The sequence below is a fragment of the Chenopodium album genome, chromosome 1 (genome assembly GCF_948465745.1).
Source record: "Chenopodium album chromosome 1, dcCheAlbu1.1, whole genome shotgun sequence".
Lineage (NCBI taxonomy): Eukaryota > Viridiplantae > Streptophyta > Magnoliopsida > Caryophyllales > Amaranthaceae > Chenopodium > Chenopodium album.
The window spans coordinates 87996933-88024232 of record NC_137834.1 but is presented as its reverse complement, the minus strand read 5'-3'; the positions used below and the strand labels follow the sequence as shown (position 1 = coordinate 88024232).

The 27300-nt window shown below is 37.8% G+C and overlaps 3 protein-coding genes across 4 annotated transcripts; 1 reads left to right on the top strand and 2 right to left on the bottom strand.

Moving 5' to 3' along the window:
* Positions 1–4521: 4521 nt before the first annotated feature.
* On the bottom strand, positions 4522–17972 carry LOC145625118 (uncharacterized). The gene is made up of 7 exons (XM_081678200.1): positions 17215–17972; positions 7698–7841; positions 7344–7416; positions 6136–6241; positions 5961–6057; positions 4979–5074; positions 4522–4851 (listed from the first exon to the last, which is right to left on the bottom strand). Exons 1-7 carry the CDS (start codon positions 17926–17928, stop codon positions 4720–4722), a joined length of 1362 nt encoding a protein of 453 aa, XP_081534326.1. The 5' UTR covers positions 17929–17972; the 3' UTR covers positions 4522–4719.
* A 1639-nt stretch (positions 17973–19611) lies between these two features.
* On the top strand, positions 19612–24438 carry LOC145625110 (uncharacterized). The gene is made up of 5 exons (XM_081678195.1): positions 19612–20005; positions 21270–22206; positions 22647–22742; positions 23484–23620; positions 23811–24438. Exons 1-5 carry the CDS (start codon positions 19722–19724, stop codon positions 23989–23991), a joined length of 1635 nt encoding a protein of 544 aa, XP_081534321.1. The 5' UTR covers positions 19612–19721; the 3' UTR covers positions 23992–24438.
* A 524-nt stretch (positions 24439–24962) lies between these two features.
* LOC145561392 (small ribosomal subunit protein bS21c-like) lies at positions 24963–26761 on the bottom strand. 2 transcript variants are annotated; one of them, XR_014093953.1, is made up of 3 exons: positions 26273–26761; positions 25166–25340; positions 24963–25078 (listed from the first exon to the last, which is right to left on the bottom strand). XR_014093953.1 is itself a non-coding variant. In XM_081621848.1 (2 exons), exons 1-2 carry the CDS (start codon positions 26704–26706, stop codon positions 25229–25231), a joined length of 546 nt encoding a protein of 181 aa, XP_081477974.1. In that variant the 5' UTR covers positions 26707–26760; the 3' UTR covers positions 24963–25228. The 2 variants fall into 2 exon arrangements, 1 of the variants encoding a protein (XP_081477974.1); XM_081621848.1 differs by having other exon boundaries at positions 24963–25340; positions 26273–26760.
* Between the last annotated feature and the right edge of the window lie 539 nt (positions 26762–27300).

Sequence of the window (27300 nt, the reverse complement as noted above, 5' to 3'; positions counted from 1 at the left end):
CTACTCAAAACATTAAATACTTCTCATAGTTGACTACAAAAAGTAAAAACTCTTGCAAGAAATATTACTCGCTCGTAAAGGATTAGGTAAGAAAATTCACCCTCTAATTGGTATGAAAATTATCATAACATTAAGGTTTTTTTAATATTTTAAATCATCCAAAAAGTAACTTCATGCCTTCATCTGAATTATCATGTTAACCAAATGAAAATTAAAAAAAAAAAAAACATAAAGTAAACCAAAAAGGGAGTAACGTGAAGAGGAATAAGAAAAAGCAGAGTCTAAGCAAAAGCTAATTGATGCATAGTGACATGCTATAATATGATTAGTAAATTTAATAGTAAGCCGACTATAGAGTAGACTTACTTTACACCATAATTTCAAGAATAAGGATAATAGATTTATATATTATTATACAAAAATACAAAGTGCCAAATTTTGAGGGAAATTAGGAAACTAAGCACTATTTCAAAGTTGTCAAAGATCAATTTCTGGGGAGATCTTTGGTGGGTCAAAAGCTTCTCCGAGGACCCTCCGACAAAGTCTATCCAAAAACGGCGCCTTTTTTGTATTTCTAATTTCATGAAAAATATGTCATTTTTATAAGTAACACATTCTTCCTTTTTCGCTACCGGATCTCACACACAACATACGTATGAATGGTTTATTCATGTTAAATCACGATAAAGTCACCCCTTTATAAGTTAGACTCTTAATACTCTACAAAGTATGTCATATACAATACATCCCGTTATAACTAAACTCACATACAAAAGACGCATAAAAGGTCTATTTACGTATGCAAGTCACGCACCTCTTTACGTACAGAATCGACTTTTATTACAACCTGTATTGTATGACTTGACTACATATATTGTATACAATACACCCGTGTATGCAAAATTTCACATATCTCTACTTTCGATCCGGTTATAGGTATAAACATGAATGGGTGTAAAGGGATCTAAAAGATGGGACTTGTCTGTCACTGTCAGAAAACAGGGGGAGGAATGTTTTTGTGTTTGCTTTCTTGGGTATTATAATTTAAGATAGTGTGAGCAAATTCAAGGTACTCGTACAATATAAGTAATGATAGTATAAAATGTGACAAATGAATGATGTTATACTTCTACTATGTATAGAATGAGTGAAAATAGTAGTGCTTATAATTTGGAGGGCCACATTTTCTTAGGCGTGATCATTTGAATGCTTGACCATAGGTTAAAATCTCATCATCAAAGGTTTAAAGTTTTATGTTAACTTGGTCAATTTTATGGTGGATAATATCAAATTAGTTGAGGAATATGATCCACAGACAAAATCTATATTGTGGCAAATTTTTCAAAAGGTGAAATGTAGTCATTTAGATAGGTAGCATCTTATACATTCAAAAGTATAATAGCACTTAATTTGGTACTATTGCAACTTTGCAAGTCACATTCTCAAGAAAGAAAAAATTAACGGTGCCTCTATTGACTAGGTAATTATTCACTAAATAAAATCAAGTGCATACAAATTGGAATGATTCTCTATATCTAAAAAGATCCACGGACAAATAATCTTCATGTTAGATTTAAACACACATATTAAATAAGTTAGCTAGATGAGATGAAAATGTGAAAAAAGTGAAAGTTAGTTGAATGGTCCACATCACATGAATTGAGTGTAAAACTTATTCATTTTTAGTAATGAGAATTTTTTTTGACAATTTTTTAAAAATAGGAATACAGAAAGATTATTTGTGAACGAAGGAAATACTTCATAATTTATGTAGAGATTAAACCTCTCAATAACCAAGGGTTAGATCGTAATTTAGTAGTCTAATTAAATTCTTTCTTGTTCATGTTCTTTCTCTCCCTTCATCTCTCCTTAGCTTGCATAATTTCCCTAAGGGACCAAACTTGGTCATTGTTATTGAGGTCCTTTTCATTAGAAGAAGTTTCGGCTTTCGAGTTTGATATAATCTTATGTATCCTTAATTTTACCAGCTAAACTAACTAGTATTTTCAGTAAATCCTTACGATTTCGGTATATTTAGTTATTTACCCAAAAAAATGACTGAGAGTACTAGTGTAGAATATATGAGGATCTAAGAATAATAGTTTTGGGGCAGAATACTTAAATAATTCAAACACAAGTGTGTAATTATACCACTTTTGCATGTGAATGTAAATAGATATGGCAAGATTAGCCCTTTTCAAAGGAAATCTTAACAGTTCCCATGATATGAAAATAGTATAAAAACAAACAAATAAAACAAAGACTTATAACAAAATTAAAATTGTCCACGAGCTAATCCAATAGACTTTCATCACTTTGGAGAGAGAAAAACTATAATTAAAAGTTGAACTTAAGTGTGATTTGGGACCCAATAATGAATTTTAGGGGTGGAGAGAATCAAAATTAATCCTAAACATATACATAATATTTCAATAATAATTTAAAGTAGAATTAGTAGATTACTAGGCAATTAACAAAGTGAAATACATTACTTCAAAAAAATTAAAAAGGAAGGTGGGTCCATGATTCATGAGGAAAAATATCAATGAGTAAATGTGGCTTGTGGAATTGGAAATTAGAGGGGTTGATGATGCCACTTATTGGTCCAACCTTTCTTTTAGCTTCACTAACCAAGTTTAATGGACTGTCAATGCTGTAAAGTTTTTTTTGTTAATTTATTATTATAAATTTAATAAAATAAATTTAGAATAATATTAAGATAAAGAGATAAATAAACTCGAGTGAAGTAGTGAACTTATATTATAATTATACTCTACTGTAAAAATCATAATTAGCTTGATGGCCCGTGCAATGCACGGGTTGTTCATAGAAAGTTGCATTGAGAGATGAGTGAGGCAAAACCACTAAATCATTAAAGGGTGTAATGCGTAACTGAAAACATGATTAAAGAAATTAAATATTTGGGACTTTAATTCAATATGACGCTTGAAAAAAAATGGAGAGGCTAAAATTAAAGAGAGAAGAGGAAAAGGTTGAATTGAAGTGTTTAATAAAAGAGTTAAGAAAGATAAAGGTAATAAAAAATGAAAAACATAAGACGACTTGTGGCATATTGAGTCGGAAAAGAAGATAAAGAAGTGTAATAGGATAGTGAGTAGTGACATATGTCTTTTCCGGTTTGAGTTTTTAAATATGAATATAAAAGTAAAGATTTGCTACTTGCTAAAATTGACCTAATGGAGTCATGGATCTATTATGAAATAAATTAATTACGTCGTAATTAATAACCCTTTTTTCCACAATTAAATGTCCCAATTTTCCCACTCCAAAAAAGAAAGTCCTGTTTTTTAAGATTAGGAGGCCTAATTTTTCCCTAACAAATAATTACCTCAAAATTCAACAAAAATATAGCTTTACCCCTTACTAAAATATTAAAATAAATATAAAATAATACGTATACAAGTTAAAAAATAAATGTACTCAACAAAAATAGGCATCGTTTAAAAAATGTTCAACCAATATTCCAACAAAATAAATCAAGTTCAAGTGTTCAACAAATTAAAGCTTATCAAAAATACAATAAATAATGGAACACATCCATAAAGTGCATTGGTTATAAATTTGATCATATAAACCTTGAGATCATGAACACAAATTCTTAACACTAAACCATATAATTACTCGATAACGATAAAACCCAATTCATGTTTAACTTTTACACATTTCAAGACAACAGCAAAACTGATAATTAGTACAAATAATAATCATCCTAAGATGTTCTTTCAAAAAAAAAAAAAAAAAAAAAAATCATCCTAAGATAAACTTTAAGTAGTCAATTTTCAAACACAACTTTATTCCCTCCACTCTTTCTACTATTTGCTCAGAATTTGACAAAACATACCAGTAACTTTCTCATTGATTCATCAACGTTAAGTCCATTATTCACCTTCACATCTCTAAAATGATACTGTGAATAACCATGTCATTGTTCGAATAATCACAGTCATGAACCCTACATTTTAATTTTTTAGGGAAAAAAGAGAGAGATGCAGAGCCCTATTTTTCGATTTTCGGGTTGAAAGTGATGTGCACAGCCCTGCGCTTAATTGGGGATAAAGTGAGGTAGAAAAATAGTCCCTTCAATTACAAACTCTGATATAATCCCTTCAATTATAACATGTCAAGACCTTACCGATCAATGGTGCTCCCAAACCGGTGGGTGCCATCACGCATGCACATTAACTTGTGCATGACTCAAATCACTCAATGCCATGACACATCACATGTGAGTTAAACATGCAACTGTGCAAGCCATCCTCGGCACCCCCGGGTGCATGAAATTATTTGGAGGTTTTTTTATTAGGATGGTACTCCCACTCCGACAATCAGTATATGACTTCCAAACATGATTTCAATTCTATGATATCAGTCTTGTCACTAAATTGAAGTTATAAATGTCACCAATAAAGCTCTATTTTATATAACAGCTACTATTAATTTAAACTTTCCCGTAGTTAAACTGCAATCATGCTACTAAACAGACTAGTAATGATACAACACTTCAAATAAAATTGGCTGTAATTTTCTATTATATACATTTAAAAAGTCTGATGTGTGCGTACAATTGTTATAATAATTCTCTTCAACTAAGCAAGTGAGAACATAAGAAATCGAGGATCACGCTCCAACAATTAATATACATGTTGCAGCATGTTAAAAAATTGTGGGATGTCAAAAAAAAAAAAAAACTTACTACGCTCAGGGTTTCTCTTCCTGAAGTATCATATTCACTGGGTTCTCCTCTGCCCAAACAGCGGCATCTGAGTATCCAAACTCAAAGAGCTTGTCAAGCACATAATCATCTGCTGGCTCAAGCGCCCAATTAAAAAGCTACAAACAATTACCATTAACTGAATCAGTTCTCCTACTAAGTACTAACTACTGTATTAAACCTTAGACCTTTTGCTCGACCTATCTCTTAAAAATAGCATAGAAGTATACAACTTTAAAAGCTTACCTGTCGAATAGTAAGCCTACTCTCGGGGTTTAAGTCTGGACTAATCCCAATGCCTTTCATTCGTATACTACTAGCAGGGAAGGCACAAACACGAACCTGCCAGTCACCCAATAAATAAAAAAGGGGAACCTGATTAATTATATTTAAGCAAATCAATATATATATTTTTAAAAAGGTCAGAATTGCTCTATTGAAACGGGTAAGGCATCCCCACCCTCAGAGTGCCCCTAATGGGGATTGACCCCCCAACCTTAAAATTAGAAGATACAACTCCTATAGACTAAGCGATATGCTTGTATGATTCAGAACAACGCGCCCAATTCCTAAATAGGCAGAAACTGTAGAATACAAACCCAACAACACTAGTTCAACTAGGGGCACATTGACAACGTAGCATTGGAGCCTGTGTGGTTTAGCCATGGCTCAATGACAATGTAGCATCTACTCAAAATCCCCAAGGCAAAAACTATGTTCCCTCAGTTCCAAAACCTGACAGAGAGATCCTTCAATTTGAGAGCCAGGAGAACAATTCTACACAATTCCTTAGCTATAGTGCAATTCCAATGAACCTATTCCAACAAGAAAATCCTTGACTGAAGTTAAGGGGTCAAAAGTTTGTTGCCAATATATTAGCATATTTCCTAGTCACCCATACAATCACCTACATCCTAAAATTCCCACATAACAGCTTTCCCATCCTTCTATTCCTTAACATTCCAAAGATAATAACTTATACCCCCCATCATTAAATCACAATAGCACTATTATTGTTACTCCTTCAAAGCAGCCCCTACTGACTGTCAAGTATACATCAATTCAGAATTTTCAATATATTATTCTAACATTCCTCAATCCATGATTCTGCTACTACATTTCCAAGGAAATTTACCCAACAATATGACAAGCAACAGTCATGCCATAATAGTATCACCACATGGACAACAAAACACCAAGCAGAAAAAAAAAGCACATAAAAGCATACCGTCTGAGGTGCAGATGTTGGTGGCATGAATAGTGTCAAACCTCCATCTATGCAAAGCCGGTTCCTAAACATAGTTGCTGGTCTTGGAGCAAGATAGCTGAAACCATATCAGATCGGTTTAGCATTCCAACCGACAGAGAATCAGGATTATGAGAAAATGTCATATGCTACTTACCCAGGAATAAAGGAAGAGGTGAACAATGCATTGATGAGATCTTCATTGGAGTCAAACTGATCTATCAGCAGCCCCCTTGGTCTCCATACAATTTGTGTTATAGCCACTGTGGATTACAAAGAAACTGATTATAGAGGTAACCATTTTGTAAGTAGTCAAACAGACTTAACAAACAGCAAGATTTTCACCGAGATGGGGAAACCATCAGCATCCTAAGGCTACACTACAAGAAGTTTTCTGCTCGGAATACATAAGAGAAATCTAGAACAGTGTGCATATCAATGAAGCACGGAAACTCTTAATTTTAGCCACGTATCGTTTTCGAAACGTTTCCGAAACCTCTTACGTTTCGAAACCCGTTTCGAAACGGCTCATGGAGTTTCCTTGTTTTGTGAAGCGTCTCGCATAATTTAACAGTTCGAAAACCTATGGAAAACTTAATTAAGGATATAAATAAGCGTTTCCCCTTTAATAGAAAGCAATTAAACCCTTATATTCACAAATTACGAGCAGTCAAGCAGCATAGTTATTTGAGTTGTTTCTATAATGGTCGTTTCCATGCTTTGGAGATCCATGTTTGCTGCCATCACCGCCTAGCTAGAACAAAGTCGATCTAACTACCACCGAACGATTTCACTAATTTGATGTTTTTCTTGTATTTAATTTGGAAAAAAAGGAGTTCTTGCAATTTACAGAACGAAGTATCTGTTTGTTTTTATTTTTTTGCAAGTTTATTTGGTATTTTATTCTGATTAAATGTATTTATTTATGTATTTTTAATGCGTCCCCGTTTCCCATAATTTTAAAATTTCCGTTTCCCCGTCTCCGTTTCCGTTTTCCGTTTCCGTGCAACCTAGGTGCATATCTACTCCACTAGATGGACCAAGTTCCCTAATTCAACTTTGAGTGAAACTTCAAATTTGTCATATTTCTTACAACCTTACTGACAGAAGTCTAGCTACATGCCTACATATTAATTTTATGTTTTCCAATCAGTCAAATATTTTCAATAGGTTATCAGAAGCCCAGGGCCCCAGGAGCTCAATCGAGAAACGTGGGGGTGATAAGAGAAAATCAAGGCCAAGGTACAATCCCTACTTGACAAGAGTGAGTAAAGTAAAGGAGGCAACACTGCCTCACCAAATCACAGCCTAAACAAACAAAACCAAGTAAAAATTTACAACTATAGACAGGAGGTACATTCTTACCTCGCACTCGCCCATTGCATCTGGTAAAAGCATCTTCTGGAAGAACCTTTTGTAATACATCTCTAAGAACAGCCTAAACAGAAAATTTTAATAAAATAATTAAAAACTTCAACTGCAATTAATGATAATCTATCAATGACTTTGAATCAGCAGAAATTAAAAACACAAACAATTTGAGTTCAATTTCACAATATACAGTCCCCTTTTTTTTTATCGAGAACCTAGTTATCAAAATTTATTTGCTTGAACACAAATCATCTTCAAAGGGAATGAAACAGTAATAGGACAGGATACTTAACCTGTAATGAACTAAAAATATACTCCTAATACATTTATTTTAGGAAGTGCGTATACCCCAAGTCGAAATGCTGTTCCATTTGTCTGGCAATCTTCAGCCAAAATTTTGGTAGCCAGTAAAGCATCCTGCATGCTGCTTCCAGAGGCAATCACTGCACAAACAATCGCACCAGCTGAGGAACCAGCTAAAGGAGTTGTTTCCTGTTCTAAACAAATATAAAGGAAAAAGCATCTAGTTATTGAATGAAAAATAGAAGCCAAAGCAGCAATTTCCAAGTCAAAGCAGCAATTTCCAAAAGATGATTTGATCAGATTGATGTACAAAGTTACGCATAATGAGTAATGACAGAAAGCACGTTAATACACACAGATATTCCCGTCCTACAATGCAACTGCCCAAAAATGAGCATATACTAGAGCCTGCCCAGAACCACTGTTATGAACTGAGTCAACGGGGTCAACACCTCAAGTCAACCACCAATATTGGTGTATACGAGGCGCAGAAAGGGAGAGCAGCAAGGGTCCAAGGGGTTTAGACAGCCAAGATCAGAGGAAGCAGTAAACAAAGAGCAACAGGAAAAGGGCAATTAAAAGAAATTTAAGGAAAGAAAGCAGCCTCCTTTAATCATGGTCATTGTGGGTTTCCATTTTAGTTAATTAATGTCACATGTATTATCTAAGCCTTGAGTACAAGTATTGTAATCTAGGAGCAGTAGTAATCATCCAGAAAATTGAGTGAAGTTATTTGAGAGATTTGTGGCCTAAAGTCACTGAGAGACTCATAGCCTAAAGTTATGCCTATCCATTGTTTGTTTGTAATCCAGTTGCTCATTAATCAAATACTCAAGCTTACCTCTTAATTGTGTTAAATTAATATAATCATGTCACAAGAATCCGGTACATAACATCTTGGTATCAGAGCACCGATCATGGAGGCCGGAACACCACAACGCTTGGCAGCTGTGGAAGAGGCTCTCACCGGCCTAACGACTAATTAGCCGCCATCGAAGAAAAGCTCCAACCGCAGGGAGACTCCCTCACGCGCGTGGTTGCAGCTGCAGTGAAGGCAGCCATGGAGGAAGAACGAAAGAAGATGGAGGACGACCGGAAACAGATAGAGGACGCCCTGACGGCAGCCACCACTCGGCTAGAGGGCCACATAGATCGTTTCCGTGTCGACGTGGAGACTCAGGGGGCCATTGATCGTGCCAAAATCACAAAATTACAAGGGGACCTTAAAGCAGCGCAGCAGAGTCAACCGCGGCAACCCAGCATCAAGCCGGTGTTCCACCTCGACGGCGAGAACAGCTTACAGGAAGAGGGGAATAGTCACGGGGATGGAGAGCGGATTCCAACACCAGTGGGGGAGAGGCCGTATGATGAACAAGGTTGGCCACCCCCTAACACGGGAGGGTGGCACGGTGGCTGGAAGGGAAGTGGTGACGGCGGCGGAGGTCACTAGAAATACATAAAATTGGAGATGCCAATTTTCGAAGGGGACGACCCCGATAACTGGACCGCCTGAGCCGAAATGTACTTCGAATTTTATCACTTAACTGAGAGAGAGAAGATGGAAGCATCGGTGGTCGCCATGGACGGGGCCGCGCTCACGTGGTTTTAGTGGGAGCAGAAGAGGCGGCTGTTTTACGGTTGGCCGGACCTCAAGCATCGAATCTTAAACGAATTCCGACCATCCCACGTGGGAACTTGGCACGAACAGTGGTTGGCGGTTTCTCCGGTCCGGTGGCGGAATACCGTGGGCGCTTCATTGAATTGGCGGCACCGTTGGAAGATGTCCCCGAAAGCTTGATGCTCGGCCAATTCATTAATGGCCTAAGCAAAGAGATTAAGGCTGAGCTAAGGCTGCTTAATCCCCCTAATTTAGAGAAGGCCATGGAAATTGCAAGTAGAACTGAAGAACAGAAAAGGGTGCAGCAAGGTAAAAGGCCCATCATGAATTGGAAAGGAGGGACTAGTAGTGGGCCTCCAAACATGAGCTCAGCCCACAGTGGGTCCATAATGAATAGAGGGGGGCTGGTTCAGACGTACGGGCTACCAGCAATAGTGGGCCGCCTAAGGTGTGGCCCAAAGCTCCTGAATCTCAAGGGTCGGTGAATGTGGGCCGAACCAATCCAGCCAGCTCAAGGGTTGAGTGGAGGAACACGGCGACTTACCGAGTCCGAGCTAGCGAAAAGGAGGTCAAAAGGGTTATGTTTTAAGTGTGACGAAAGGTGGGGTGTGGGCAATAGGTGCAAGCGGAAGGAGCTTAGTATCTTAATCGTGAGTGAAGGGGCGGATGAGGAAGAAATCATGAATGAAGAAGAGCCGGTGGTGTACGAACCGCCACCGGTGGAGGTGTCCTTATGTTCGATAGTAGGATTATCTAATCCTAAAACGATGAAATTGAAGGGTATGGTACAAGGAAGAGAGGTGGTTGTTATGGTAGACCCGGGGGCTACCCACAATTTTATTTCCACCAAGGTGGTAGAAGATGCGGCCATTAGGGTGGAGGAAGGTGGGGAATTCTCGGTGGCTTTGGGAAACGGGGACACGGTTCGAGGTGATGGAGTATGTAAAGGTGTGAGGGTGGAATTGAATGGGGGAGTCACGGTAGTGGAGGACTTCATTCCTTTAGCCTTAGGCAATGCGGAGGTGATCTCGGGGGTTCAATGGTTATAAAAACTCGGTTCGGTGGTCACTAATTGGAGAACCCACGTGATGAAGTTTGCAGTGGGGGGAAAACCGAAAACACTCACCGGCAATCCGTCGTTGGAAAAAGCTCAAGTATCCTTGAAGGCCATGATGAGAGTGCTGTCAAAGGAGAGGCAAGGAATTTTGGTGGAGATTAACAAGTTAGAAGAGGATGGGCTAGGCCCACCTGAATTCTTGAGTGAGATGTTGGGTCAGTTCAAGGGGGTTTTTGAACTACCTAGTGGGCTTCCCCCACAAAGAGGCCATGAACACTCTATTCTCTTAAAGGGGGGCTGTGATCCAATTTTAGTAAAGCCCTAGGAGGACGAAATTGAGAGGATGATCCAAGAAATGCTTGAGGCAGGGATCATCACCCCATCAAGTAGCCCATTCTCGATCCCGGTGTTGTTAGTCAAGAAGAAGGACGAGTCATGGAGGTTTTGCGTGGATTATCAAGCTTTGAACAAGGAGACCGTCCCCAACAAATACCCGTTTCCCGTGATTGATGAGCTACTAGATGAATTACACGGTTCAAAAATTTTCTCCAAGCTAGATTTGAAATCGGGGTATCATCAAATACGGGTTAGGCCGAAAGATACACACAAAACGGCGTTCCGTACTCATAAGGGGCACTATGAATTCCTAGTAATGCCTTTTGGGCTTACTAATGAGCCGACAATGTTCCAATCATTGATGAACGATGTGTTTCGACCGTTCTTGAGGAAATTTGTGTTGGTCTTTTTTTACGACACCTTCATATATAGTAAGGGAATTGAGGAACATCGGGAACCCCTCAAGTTGGTGTTACAAAAATTGGAAGAGCATAGTCTCTATGCTAATTGGAAGAAATGAGAATTTGGCAAAGGGGAGGTGGCTTATTTAGGCCACGTGATTTCCGAAAGAGGTGTTGCCACGTATCAAGATAAGATTAAGGCGGTTATCGAATGGGGGATACCGAAGAATCTCAAGGAACTCCGGGGGTTCTTGGGGCTTACGGGAAATTACCGTAAGTTTATGCATCACTATGCTCAAATTGCGAAACCTTTGACTTTGCAATTAAAGAAGGATTCATACGGTTGGACGGAGGTAGCCACTCAAGTCGAAGGTAGCCATGACTACTGCACCCATATTGGCCATGCCCGACTTTAGGGAGAAATTCATTGCGGAAACCGATGCCTCGGGTTTTGGTTTAGGGACGGTGATGATGCAAAAGGGGCGCCCAATTGCCTATTACAGCAAGGTTTTGGGGGTTCGAGCTCAAGGAAGGTCCATTTATGAAAAGAAGCTTATGGCCATAGCTATTGCGGTGACTAAATGGCGGCATTACTTGTTGGGTAGGTCGTTCGTAAGGAAGGGAGGCCTTGAGTTGAGCTTTTCCACCTAGCCAAAGCCAATCTCCCATCATAAGAAAGGTGCCTTGAGGCCCACATTCGAACGGACCAACAAAGTTTGAAGTTTTTGATTCATCAACATGAAGTGGGGAGCGAATACCAGAGGTGGATTCAGAAAATCGTAGGATTCGACTTCGAAATCCACTACAAGCTCGGAGCCGCGAACAAAGTCGCTGACGCTCTGTCTCGCAAGGGGAAAGCAGGGTGCGAAGAAGAAGAGGAAATGGGAAGGGCTGAATTAAAAGCCATGGTCCAATCTCAATTCGTGGACTGGGCCGAATTGGAGAAAGAGTTGGAAGCTGATAAATGGTTAGGCAGCATTATTTTGGGCCATAAGGAAGGGAAGGGGACCGAGCCTTTTATAAGAATAGAGTTGTCCTGCCAGTAACTCTAAATTTATCCCCCTCCTCTTGAGTGAGTATCACAGTACTCCGGTGGGCGGCCACGACGGGGAGATCAAAACGTACCTCCGTCTAGCCATCGATTGGTTTTAGGCCGGAATGCGAAAGGCGGTCGGCAAATTTGTCAGAGAGTGTGAAGTAGGGGTGTTCAAATCCGGGTACCCGGAGTTTCGGGTAGTTAATAATTTGTCCCATGTCCCGACCCGAATATCTCGGGCACCCGAATTATTCGGGTCGGGACATCGGGTACCCGGATTCCTTAATTAAAATCTAATGCAAGACTGCTTCTTCATATCAAGTTTTTAAAGTCCCAAGCTCATCATAATCGTGGTCTTAATAGACAAAAAAGTACTCTAATTATATTAAATTATTAATCAATCAAACAAAGTACAAATTAAGTTTAATAACAATTTTTATTAAAAAATAAAATGAAAAATTAACTACACTTGCATAGCATACCCAACAAACAACAAGATTCCAAAAAAATCAATCAAATTTAAACCAAGAAGTAGCAACAATCCAACATCGGCGGCCGGTAGAAATCACCAAATTGAAGCTCACACACATAGAAACAGCAACACCCGCATCGCACCAAGGTTGTTTGTAAGCGATTATCTATCACGAACTCACGACTCCTCATGAGATGGATGGGTTGTCTATAATCCATATAATACACAAAATAAAGGGATGAAGATGAAGAAAGCTAGAAATCTAGGAGTGATTAAGGAGTGAATTGAAGAGCAAAAAAGGAGAGAGCATGAGGGGGATGACGGCTGTAATGAGGAGAGAGAATAGAAGTAAAGATAACCCTAAGTCTCTAACACTTTAAAAGAACAAATAAATAAATATTAAAAAACAAAATACTAAACTTACGGGTCAGCGGGTACCCGACACCCTCACAACTCGGCCCATGACCCGACCCGAAGACCAGCTTATTTTTTGGGTCGGGTACCTGGCCTGGAAATTTCAGAAAAAAAATATAAAAATACCCGGTAAAATTAAGCCGGGTCAGCGGGTCGTCGGGTCGGGTCAGTCGGGTCGGGTATTTTTTAACACCCCTAGTGTGAAGTATGCCAGCGAAGCAAATCCACCGCTAAGAACCCACTCGGGTTGCTCCAGCCGCTCCCGATTCCCGATGCAATTTGGGAAGACATCTCCATGGATTTCGTGGAGGGGCTGTCGTGATCGCGAGGGGTTGACACCGTGCTAGTGGTGGTTGATCGGTTGTCGAAATATGGTCACTTTATTGGGCTAAAACACCCTTTTAGTGCCCTTAAGGTGGCCGACTATTTCATTAAGGAGGTTGTGCGGCTTCATGGTTTCCCTTCTTCAATTGTCTCCGACAAGGACCGTGTTTTTATGAGTATCTTTTGGAGGGAACTTTTCCGGTTGCAAGGTACCCACCTCAAGCGAAGCACGGCCTACCACCCCCATACCGACGTACCTTAGGTGTTTTATTGCAGAGCAACCACAAACGTTGGCTAAGTGGTTGTCGTGGGCAGAGTATTCTTATAATACGTCTCCTCATTCTTCAACCAAAATGGCTCCATTCAAAATCGTTTATGGAAGGGACCCTCCAAACTTGTGGCGTTTAGGAGCTAATGAAACGGTGGTCAGCAGCTTGGAAGAGGGGATGAAGGAAAAAGATGGAATTTTGGATGAGCTTCGGATGAACCTCAATCGGGCTCAACAAATCATGAAAGGCAACGCCGACAAGAGCAGGGTGGAGGAGCAGTTCGAGGTGGGCGAAAAGGTGTTTCTAATATTGCGCCCATACCGCCAGAAATCCCTCGCAAGAAGAGCCTTTGAGAAACTTGCAGCAAGGTTCTATGGGCCCTTCGTTCGAGGTGTTAGGAAAAAATTGGACGTGTGGCGTACAAGCTCCAATTGCCAGACAATTGCAAAATTCACCCGGTTTTTCATGTATCTCAACTAAAACGTACCTTGGGGAACCTCTCCAGCCAACATCTTATTCCACAACAATTGTCCCCAGATTTGGAGTTGATTGTCGAGCCGGAAGAACTCCTAGAAGTGTGCCGGGACAGCAAAGGACCACTCCGAGACTCGAAGTGTTAATCAAATGGAGAGACCTGCCGAGTTTGAAGCTACATGGGAAGACTATGACGACATTCAGCAGCCTTTCCCATCATTCCACCTTGAGGACAAGGTGAAAATCAAAGGGGGGAGTGATGTTAAGAACTGGGTCAACGAGATCAACACCTCAAGTCAACCACCAATATTGGTGTATACGAGGCGCAGCAAGGGTCCAAGGGGTTTGGACAGCCAAGATCAGAGGAAGCTGTAAACAAAGAGCAACAGGAAAAGGGCAATTAAAAGAAATTTAAGGAAAGAAAGCAGCCTTCTTTAATCATGGTCATTGTGGGTTTCCATTTTAGTTAAGTAATGTCACATGTATTATCTAAGCCTTGAGTATAAGTATTGTAATCTAGGAGCAGTAGTAATCATCCAGAAAATTGAGTGAAGTTATTTGAGAGGTTTGTGGCTTAAAGTCACTGAGAGACTCATAGCCTAAAGTTATGCCTATCCACTGTTAGTTTGTAATCCAGTTGCTCATTAATCAAATACTCAAGCTCAACGTTACATGGGACGGGATTCAATTCGAAACGTGGTACGGAAACGAATACGCGGAACGCTACCCGTGGTGAATCCGGTACAATTGGGTACGAAATAAGTAAATTAATAAATAAATTATATAGGTGATTTTTATAGATAGATTTTTATATCTAGGTGAGTGGATTGCTAAAAAAAAGTAAATAAAATAAAAAGCCCAAGTTGTTTATTTAAAAAAAGCCCAAGTTGTTGATAGACAGATATAGGTTTAAGGCCTTTTAAGCTTTTTACCAATTAAAACAAAACCCTAGCCGCCACCCTTAGTGTGCACATATAAAAAAAAAATGTTACTGCTAGGTAAATCAGGAGAGAGGAGGGAGAAAAAAGTCAAAAACTTCATAAATTAAATAAGTAAATACACGTGAAAGAAGAAAGAGAGAGAAAACTGCATTGAAAATGTCGGGAAACAAGCCATTAAAGGTTGCAGAGGAAGAACAACCGTGTTTGCTCAGCCACAACTAGGAGTCGCCACCTTCAGCGTTTGTTCCGCGTTCCGGTTCGCATGAATCAGATCGCGATTCGTGGCTCCGTACCGCGAACCTTGTAACGTTGCTCAAGCTTACCTCTTAATTGTGTTAAATTAATATAATCATGTCACAAGAATCCAGTACATAACAACCACAGAAGTAAAATCAAAAGCATATAGTGGAGGGACAGTAGTTGACAGAAACCATGCTTTGATACATTATAAACCTCAATCTTTATAAAGACGGTGTTAGACTGAGGACAAATTGTACTCCAATTTTAAAATCAAAATTTAGCTTTGACCATTGTTTGCATAAATATATAACACTAAATAATGTAAACAAAATGAAAATGCTTTTCTACAAATGTTAATTTGACATTATAAATCAAAAGATAATTTGACTTAGTTCTGGTCTAAATTAGTCAGCTATTATGAACAAAATCATATGTGGCAAACTAATTTAAAAAGGAGGCAGAATTTCCAAATCAAGAAATAAATACTGCTTCAGTTAATACGCACACCAGGTAACCAGACGTCCAGACTTCTATGATTTTTAAGTAATTGACCATTGAATATGATAGATGAATGATGCATTGTTTCAAAAAATATTATTGAATTCAACAATCCAAAATTCTGCACATTTCTTTCACCAATTATTACCAGAACAATTTCTCGATCAACATAGATAAAAGGTGTTAAATGGTGTTTTGGTGTAAAAGGAGGAAAGGTTATGCTATTTTCAATACCCTAAATGATAAGCTGCTTCTTCAAATAGAGATATGGGGAAGACATCCACATTCCATAATCCTCTATTCCAAAAAGTAGTTAGGAGAGTCAATCTTATAGAGTGAAATCTCAGTATCTTTCACCAAACAGTTACTGATCTGTAACTAGTAATCCTACCCTAATTAGATTTACACTCTTCACAAAAGCTATACAAATAACAGTACAAGTTCAAACTAGCATAGTTCTTAGACAGTAGTAGTTTTTTTTCTTTCTAATCCAAGTCGAGGAGGGTGTTCATTGCTCCACTCCCATAAGTAGATCATAGTAGAAAAAGGAATATATCAATATATCACATCACAGAAACTTCCCCTAGAACACATAAGCTAAAGCACCTAGTGACAAGCACTCACAAACAAACACAATAAGCTCATAAATCTACATGCTTTTCATGAAGTAAACAGACCCCTTTTATATCTTCTAGAACATGAATCCCAGGCTTCAATTACAGAAACATTTAATGCATGCATAAACTTGGTATTCTTTTTATCTCTGAAACACAATCATGTACCCAACCTAAGCTTAAAAGCATTTAAGCAATAGCAACTCATTTGAAAGCTTCAGCACATATAATTCTATTTTATCACAACGACTCTAATGTCTAACATGTTGAGATATATACTGTGGACTTGCTACCCCCAAACCTCCATGATGAACAATCCTCTAAATTCGTAGGTGTTCAACAGCCCACCAATCATTTATCATGTAACTGCCTAACAGAAAAAACAATGCTTGACATCTTCATGAATTTGTTCACACTATTACTCCCTCCCCTCCCTCCCTCCCTCCCTATATCAAACCGGCCATAGACGCCTATACAAGTTAAAGGCAAATAAAACCCTTCAATTCCATCATATCTATTTTCCTGAGCAATCTCCTTGAGAGCTCGAGTCACTGTCAGATACTAATTTTATCAACAATGACATTCCAACAACACATTAGTGACATCACCGTGAAGGTATCTTTGCAAATGACCTAGCTATAAATTCACATAATTCAACTTCCTCCACATCCAATTATTCCAATCAAACATTAAACAGAGACACTGCCCAGCAATTGTTTGGTCAGTAAACAAGAAATCAAACAAAAACAAAGCCAAAACAATTTGGGGTCGGCTAACATGAATCGTTATAAAGAACCATCCTCGAAAATAACCAATCAAACAAAAAATAAACACGATAAATAGAAAGAGAAAGAATTCAACAAAATACCTTGATATAACCCTTTTCAATTAGAAATTGAGCAACTCCAAGATGATAGGGAAACAAAAGCCCAGCAGCAGAGAAGCTAAACCCAGGACTAGTCACCAATTTCAATCGCTTTTCCTCTTCAACATCCTTCTCTCTTTGTTCCCAAACAACCTCAGGCTCCAATGAATCCTCAATCACCTTCGCAATTCTCTCTCCACTTTCCGACTTCTCACCGGAAACTTCCCTCAAGATCGTCGATTCTTCATCCATCAAAACCGTCGTATTCTCCCCCAAATTCTTAATTTTCCCACTAAAATTAATCAAACGAGAAGCAATCCCAAGAAAAATCTCTCCAGTAGCAACCCCAAATGACCGTTTCGATGGGTAAGACAGAAGAACGTTTTCTCCTCCTCCACCTTCGTCTGGTTGCTGTAATGGTGGTTCCGGTGGTGGGTCTTCGTCAGTTTCGATCGGAGATTGGTTGGAATTGGAATAATTTGGGGAAGATTTGAAAGTGCGAAGAAGATTAAGGGATTGGGAAATGTTGATAATTTGGGGTTTGTGAAATTTAGGGTTAGGGTTGAAATTGGAATGTGGGGAGGAGAGAAAAGGGGGAAAGTGAGAGGTGTAGAGAGAGGAGAGAGAAAATGAGGAAGGTGCAACCATGGCGGAAGAAGAGGGATGACGAAGGAAGTTGGTGGTTTGGCGGTATAAACGTAGGCTTTGCATTTGCATTGCTTTGCTTGCCTCTTCTTCAACCGTTACTTCTTTACTTTATTCTAATTGATTCTCCAATGTAACGGGGCGGGGCGTTTTGGTGGATGGTCCGTAATCCGTATGAGTGATAATGTGATATCCACCCCGGTTTCTAAAAGTCGAAATGAGATTATCGACCATAATTAGGGTCTGTTCCATTTACTAAGCTGAGTTGAATTGAATTGAACTAAATTATTTTTTATAGAAGGAAATTAGGAACTAAACTGACCTGAATTGAGTTGAACTGAACTGAACTGAAATTAAGCTGAAGAGAACAAGCCCCTAATATGCCTTTGGTAATACACGTGATATTAATAGTTTATTTTTATTTTTATTTTTATTTGCAATGAGATGATGGGATTTTAACAAGTAATATAACAACGAACTTATGATATCTATATCTATACTTCTAAATCTATACGTAGTATTTAAAAACACAAACCATAATTTTTCATATGACACATGTCATCACAAGTTACTCTCTACCACAGTACCACATATGACACATGTCACATGTCACCCCTTTTGATTTTTTTGTTTAAGTCTTTATACATTCTATAACTTGCAAATTCAATTAAGAAAATGAAGTGTTTTATTTCCATCATAATAAAATAAAGTTGAACCAATTGATATACATCACATAAACATATGAATTGAATTATATTAAAATTGTCTTTTCAATTAATAAACTTAAAATATAACTTAAACCAATATGTCATTTCATACCCTACAATCTTCATGTATATATACGTATCTAAATTCCTTTATCTTTTTCCACAGTTCTACCCTCATTCTTTTTTTTCCTTTTAAGTTTTAGCAATGAAACAATTACTTCACCATTGAAAAACATACCTACATATGACATAACCTAGATAAGAGCCCGTGCATCGAACGGGCCAAAAGGCTAGTTTAGTTTATGTAACTGATACCATAAAATAACATAAATCGATTACTCATATACTAAAAATGAAAGTGAATCAAATATATAGTTGTACACACTATAAATGATTCAATGTCATTGCTATTAGAACACACATTGGTCATATGACCTAATGACATTAGGATCTCTTTGACTCTTTCCATCCAAGTGAACCAAAACATTCATCAATATTATGCACCACTTACAATATACTCCTATACCACACTGAAAAGGTGAAATATCTTCTAATCTTGTTGTACATTGAAATATTTATTTATTTATTTATTTTTGTGAGGGATTTATTTTAGTGTCAATTCATTGCTAGAAATTTGAAGCTAATTCTCTTCAAACAAAAAATCAATCTCACATTGGTAATTCTTTAACAAGTTTTATTAACACTTTGTTCCTTCACTAAAAGCTCCGTTCTCGCCAAATGTTCAATTAAACGGTTCATTTTTAATATATATATATATATAAAGAATTTAGATAATCTCTCATCTAGTAAGATGATACAAATCTAATTTATGTTTATATTTATATTTATGTTGTGCTTATTATAAATCAATTCTTACTATGTACTTATAAACTACTACGTATATAATCTCGGGTGCACCTAAGAAATTGCACCCTTGCAATCACACCCTTAAAATAAAATCCCTTAAAATAAAATTCCCTTCTAGATCCATCAAACCACCACCAATTAACAAATTGACACTAGACATATGTTCCTGACTTCTTACTCAACCTCACTTCTCAAAGTCATTCACTTCTCAAGTCACTCACTGAACAACTAGTTTATTTTTTAGTTTGGTGGCCAAATCAAACCATACCAAACCCACATCAAGCTTTCGCCATGGAAATCGGGATCCATGATCTTAAACATCCCCTTTCTTTCTCTCTCCTAAAACTCCCAAATTTCATACTACTACTTACAATAACTATACTATTTTCTTCACATTTTCAATTCTCAAATGCTTCAATTCACACTTATGACCGACAAATTTTCAGTGAAGTCGGCAATTCTTACCTTCTTGCTGGTGGCAGTGAAGCTATTCGTGCTTCTCGTTCTTCCTTTTCTTCTCCCATTTCTACGCGTGTCGTTTCTCACTCTCTTAATGATGGTACCTCATTTATTCGGTATTTTTCTCTCTCATTTCATCGATCTGTGGATACCCTTTTGATTGTTTGTCTTAAATTTTTTATTTTGTGAACTGGGTTTGTTTGTGATTGATTTTTAGGGTTTAAAGTTTGGATCTTGGTTTATGTTTATGCTGTTTGAATTCAATTCTTATTGGTTGCATATTAGTGATGTTATTGCTTTAATTTGGAAAATGTATAATGTGTAAATGTCAATAGGAAATTGTGTTGTGTATTGAAAGAAGGGGTAGATAAATCTATTGAATCGAACCGTTCCGTCTAGATGAAGCTATTTTATTTTATATGGGAGGAACGTAGACAATGAGGTTCAAACTTGGGTAGTATTTGATTTATTAGCTAAAGAGTGGAGATTGTTACAGCTTGTTTGGTTATCTATGTTGATTGGAATGGGTAGGGAATCGCAGGAAATGAGTTAACTTTCCTGTTGTAGGATTTGATAGTGATTTGAGTGAAATCCTTCTTTCGGTTAGCTAATACGGAGTATCAAAGAATTGGAAATTATCGTTGTTCGGAAAACATGGGTGGAGGGAAGGGGAGAGGAGGAGTAGACTGGCATTGTTTGGAAAAGTTTTTCAAGCATTTGAAGATTTGGTTTATTAATAGAGGAAGGAAATGTAACCTAAATATTATAATGAAGCCTTCCTGTCAATGTATTTCTATACGTAAACTTAAACCAAATGTAAGGAAAGGGATACTTTTTATTCCTTCTTATTTGATCAATTCCTTCCTGCCAAGCTAAAGGGAGAGGACTTATCTTTCTCTTTCCATGAAAGAAATGTGATGGAATTACAATCTAGAGGAAGGAAGATTTGAATAGTATTGATTTATATCCATGCTACTGAAAGAAGAATGACAATTAGAAACTTTTTGCTTGTCATTCAGGCTACCAAGTTATCCAAGGTAGAGTTCCCACAAGAGGTCAAGAGCCACAACCCCTTCAAAGTTTTTATCTTTAGGAGTTCGGAGAGTGATGCTTGATAAATAATTTAAATCAAGCTATAATTTAAACTTACCATGCTTGGGAAGAACTTTGAGTATGTGTCAATGTATGTTGCACCAATATGAAGAGCTTCAGAACTTATATTGTTTGCCTTTTGCATGATTTGATCTTTGTTGCCACCTCCAAAAAAAAAGTTATTATGCTTATTTCTTGTCTCTTTGTAAAAGCATAAAGAAGCTTCTCACTGGCTAGTAGTAGTGTAATACAATTGTACAATCATCTGATATTAGTCATTTTGTTTAGATTTGAGAATATCACATTCTGGAGAAGTAAGGAAGCTGCTCAAAAACAATCAAACACGGAACATGGCTCTGGACTTGTGCAAATTGTGATTTTTGAAGCAGCTGATCGTGATGATATTGGTGGTTCTGCTTACGGTGGGCAGAGGTCTATTTGCTGCACCCCTGATCTTGCCAAACTTGAAGGATGTAAACAAGGGGAAGTCTTAAAAATACGATCATCAACAGATAAAAATTGGCCTGTGATTTTAAATGTGAAGTTTAAAGGGCGTTCTTTAAAAACTAGGATGCGTCGGCAAGAGGTGTACGTGACAAAGACAGGAATGTACAACTTGTTCTTCATTTCTTGTGACCCAGAGTTGAAAGGACTAGTTATGAATGGGAAGACCGTGTGGAAAAATCCTGATGGCTACTTACCTGGTAGAATGGCCCCATCCATGAAATTCTATGTTTTCATGTCTCTCGCCTACCTGGTGCTCAGCTCAATATGGTTTTTTCAGTATTATAGATTCTGGAATGAAGTACTTCAACTTCAACATTGCATCACAGCAGTTGTTGTCCTTGGATTGTTGGAAATGTTCTTTTGGTATCTTGATTATGCTAATTTCAACAGCACAGGCATTAGACCTGTTGTACTTACAACTTGGGTTGTAACTCTTGGAGCTGCAAGAAGAACACTTTCACGTCTACTTATTCTTTCATTATCAATGGGTTATGGTGTGGTGCGGCCTACTCTTGGTGGTCTTACCTACAAGGTGCTGGTTATTGGGGCAACTTACTTCCTGGCAACTGAACTGCTAAACATTACAGAGTATGTGGGCACTGTTAATGATGTATCAGGAAGAGCAAGAATACTTCTTGTCCTTCCTGATTCATTCCTGGATGCTTTTCTAATCTTGTGGATTTTTACTTCTCTTTCAAAGACTCTGGAACAGCTACAGGTTTGTTGCAGTTTTTTGCATGATTATTTTTTTTGGTTGCTCGGTTTTTGTTTATGAATCCATGTGGCCAGCTTCTTCTAGTGGGATAAAGCTTTTATCTGGTTTGTTATGTTAGTAGTAGGGAAGATTAATATGGTGAGTGAGCTCATAACTATTGCATAGACTCAATTTCATTTCCATTGGATTGAGATTAGGGACCAATATTGCATTCCTATGGCCCACATCCGCCCCCCTCTTCCCTCCTAAATTGATGCTTTCTCAAGACTCTTGCTACCCTTGTCATACAATCTGCATAGAAGCTCTAAATGCAGCTAAAAAATTTCCCTCCTTTTATGGTTGCTTCCAGTAAATTGTGGTTTTTTGCCTTATTTTTCTAGGTTAGTCAGAATAAGCCTTGCTGGAAGTGATGGTTTCTTATTAGACTAGAAATTTGTTTTCAGGTGAAACGAAGCTCTGTGAAGTTGGATATCTACAGGAAGTTCTCGAATGCATTGGCCGTTTCAGTGATTGCTTCTGTCGCATGGATAGTATATGAGGTATGTTTTAAGTTTATAATAATAGACATAAAAAGGTATATGGTCAATAAAGTTCTGTATCTTGATTAGTGTATATAAAATGAGGAAGATTTTCTGGTGCCTGCATGATATTATGGCCTCTGAAATCTATTTATATGTGGAATTTAGGCCTCTAGGGAGATAAAGATGCATGTATCTAGTCTAGGGAGATAGAAGAAGTCTGTGAGAGATCTATTCCGAGTAACTTTTTCAACTTTAGGGAATATGAGCACTTGCTAAAAGAGTAATGTAGAACTACTAGTTTTATTTTATTTTTCATTTTTTGGACGTAGTACAAGTAGCAATGCAATAATATTGAAAGCACACTATTCTGATGCAGTAGTCTTATCTAATTGTGTTTTGTTTGTAGATCTATCATGGCCATTATAGGGCAAATAATGTATTGGATATGTAAAAAATATACCTGTATCTGGCAAGGGCTAGAAAAGGAAAACATTAGATATGACTCATATGCGTTAGAAGTAGATCTCTCTAAAGAAAAGTGAAAAGATGCTTTCTGGATGTCTTTTGCATTTAAGTATCACCGGAAAAGAAAATAAAGAGGTTAGTATTGATCATGTTTTAGTTTGGGTAACAAAAGGGATGACCTTACAATGAACAGATCAGTGCTTTTTTAGTATCATTTCTCTGCTTAGTTGATTTTTGGGATGTGGCTACTGCCCTGTTGCAAATATAATTATTCTGGTAATTTGCCTCTTACAGGTGTATTTCAAGGCTACAGATCCTTTTAATGAGCGGTGGCAGAGTGCTTGGATTATCACTGCTTTCTGGGACATTCTGGGTTTTGCAGTGTTAAGCATTATTTGCTATTTATGGGCTCCATCTCAGAGTTCTCAAAGGTAAGATGAACTGTATTCATTAAGGTGTCTTGTGAAGCACCCCTCCTCATCTTGGAAACTGCCAGCTGAGCTGAATTTGTGAATATTTGTTTTTGACATTGAATCAAGAATAATTTGTGATTTTGTGCTCTTGGTCATTAGCGATTTTGTTACTAGCGTACAGCACTAAATCGTGCTTCTCTCTTTACAGGTATGCTTATTCAGATGGAGTTGGAGAGGAATTTAATGACGAGGAAGTACAAGCACTAACTAAAGGGAAATCTGGGGGTGATATTAATTTGGTAAAGCAAGGGCAGGATGCGACAATTGGTGGAAATGATGACGTTTATGATTCAGAAGAAGAAGATAATCAGCCTAGTAAGGGTGAGTAGTGAGCAGTCTGAGCACTAAAAGGAAGGAATACATTACAGTAAATTGGGAATTTTGCTTTGACTTCAACCTGTAGGAATTTGTTGAAGAAGCTTTTAGAATTTGGTTGATAGATGCCATTTAAAGATATACAATTCTCGTCAGAATTCTTGGGTTATATAGCAAGAGGTACATATCAAGTAGTGTGCAAGGCATTATCCCAGTGCCAAATTGCCAATACAAAAAAGAAGTTGGCTCCAACAAATGCTATTCTGTAATCTTGTATCAGAGGTTTAACCATTCAAACCACATAGGAGGTGCCCTAGGCAATTTTGATTGCCTCTCATGTATGTATGTTATTATTATTATTATTTTTTTCTTATCTATTGTTGCTTGATTACATGTATAACATTCAATTTTATTGATTGGCATTGCTTTACCTCATCTGTAATACTAAACTCAGTTCTACCTGATCTTGTCCACTATGTGGTTTTGATTAGTTAATGTACTACCTCCGTTTCTTATTATGTGCAACAAAAGGGTATTATTTGTGAGATAAAAAATATTCCTTTGTTGCACATAATAAGAAGCGGACGTAGTATATATCAAGCAACCAAATTGAGAAGATATTGAACACAGCCCCAAATGGGGAGAAAAAAAAATCAAAACACTCCCTTACCTTCATCAATTCAGGAGAAAGTACCTCGAGAAAACAGGGGTTTGGTCTGAGCTGGTGATTCGTTATAGTTAATTTATGCATTTCAGTAAACAAAATTACAAAATACTACCAAGGGCGGTATGATCTGGATTATACTGCAAGCTCTGAGCCTTAATTAGTAAATTTATCAAATAGTTAATTAGAGAGTACAAAACAATTGCAAAAATAAAGCTCTACAGGAAAACATGGTGGATTGTAAAGCGTAAACCCTTCATTCTACCTTCCCCAATTCGATCAGCAAGTCCTGCAACTGCTTTGAACTTACAAAACAACAGGTCAACTAATAAGTACTCGTAAAAATTACAGGCTTCTGTAGCCAAAACTGTTCTGAGGTCTCATCAAATTCTCTGATACAATTGTAAATGAAGTATACGCCACCAAAACACAAGGATCTACAGAATAATACAACAAATTTATCAATAAATCCTTTATAAACACGTTGAAAATTTGGCTACTGAAAGCACAAACGCCTAACTTACACAGAACCTAAACCTCTCTGACACAAGAGAAGTCAGTGAAAGTGAGCAAAATGCAAGATGCTCTTAGAATGGAGCATCTCCTTCCGGCATGTCCCAGTTATCTTCATCATCCTCTTTTTTCTCAACCTTCCCCACCTCTTCCTTGCCTTGGAATGGAGCTCGGAATGGACCACGTCTGTTACCAGAAGATTTTGAGTGAAAAAGTGAACCACATATATATACACAAGAAGCAGAGACAAGAAGAAACACCCCAGGAAACTTGAAACCTTTACAACAATTCAAGCAGTAAGCTTGATGAAGTTCAAGTTACTAATCAGAGTAATCACAATATGCAAAATCTGAAATCACACAGAATTGCCCCTCATTAGTCCTCCAGAGCCCTAAAATGCCTCTCTATCAGTTCCTAAGTTCCTCATGATCGATCAATCAATCAAGGCAAAATATGTAATCTGTAGTCTGTAGATAACCAGTTTACAACCAGCATGGTAAATGTGAAGTAATGGGGAATACGAATTTTCCTATGCTTGTATTTACAGTAACGAAAAGCCTAAGCCCAACGATACGTAGCTAAATATAGATGCTAAACACACCCATGGAATGTATAGGCAAGTTAAACAAATTAGTAAACGCACTCCAGCCACCGCAAATTCACAATTAAAAAGTGAACATGAAGACATTGCATTTAGTTACGGAGTACTTAACAATATTTTGCTTCAAAGCTTCTAAGAATTTCCCCTGTTTATCCAATATATAATTAGATAATATTAGACAATACATAATTCCTGAATGAGCTATTGACCTATTATCCTGTTAGTCTGTTACTCAAATTCACCTTACCATTGTTCACTAGCTTAGTCAATTAAAGTCTTTTGGTACAACTGTACAAGGATGGAAAGTGTACACACATACCCGAGATCAAATCCCGTCTACATTATAACTCTGCGACTCCTTAAGTCCCTATACACCATATGCTTAACTTAGCCAATCAATATCAAATAACATAAAATTTACAATTTCACAAAGCAAAGAAAGCAAAATTAAAACCACACCAAATTATAAAAAGATCATAGTATATAAACATGATAAATAGAAGAAAAAGGAAGGGACCTTCGACGACTGTTACGCTTAGCAGCTTCACGATGCTTACGCTTCTCCTTATCCTGCTTATTCTCAAAGAAACGACGTCGTTTACACTCCTGAATAACCCCAGCTCGCATAACCTCTCTCCTAAATCGATTAAGAAGCCTTTCTTCAGGTTCATTGTCATCAACTAAAACCTGAACATTATAAGCTGATCTGAAGTAAAGGGTGTTTGAATACGCAAGAGATGGGCATACAACCGCCATTACATCACCTGGGTTTTCTTCATTCTTTGAAATTGCAGCATTTTCATGGTGTTTAGGGGAGGAGAGAGAAAGGGAGTTTGATTGGGAGGAGAGAGGATTAAGGTTGGGGAATTTGGGGTTGGAAGGAGGAGGATGTGAGGTGATTGACTGAAAAAGAGGAGAGAGAAAATTGAGAAGAGATGAGGATGAAGCCATGGATAACTAACAGGCTATACTGATTAGTGAGTCACAGAAAGAGGAAATAAGAGGGAGGTTCATGGTTTTTATATTGTTGGATAGAATTCTTGTTGGAGGATAAATGGATAATATTGTATTTTAAGTCAGTTGGGTTGGGTTGGGTCGGGTCGGGTCAGTATGGATAACAGATATGGGTTGATTTTAGAGCTGGCAATCTCTGACCCGACCCAAAGTTACTAAGAGAAATCCAAACCCAACTGACCCGACCAACCCGAATTCGACACCCAAATTTCATATTTCATAATAATATTAAGTTTTACACTATTTTTGATAGTTTCTAAGCATAATCCGAAGCCGACCTACTGACCCGAATTGCCACCCCTAGTTGCTTTTAATAGTTCAAACCCAGTGAGGCAGTGAGAACTAAGGTAGAAGGTGACCGACCACAGTCCAACCTAAGGATCCGAAATAAGACTTGTTTTTCCAATAAAATTGTGGCTTCTCAACTCGAATGGTTGTGTCAGGTTTTAAAAATGTATTTAGTCACATACTAGACTGGTTTTTTTTCCGTGTATAAATTTTAAAAGATAATTTAATGAGATTATTTCAATA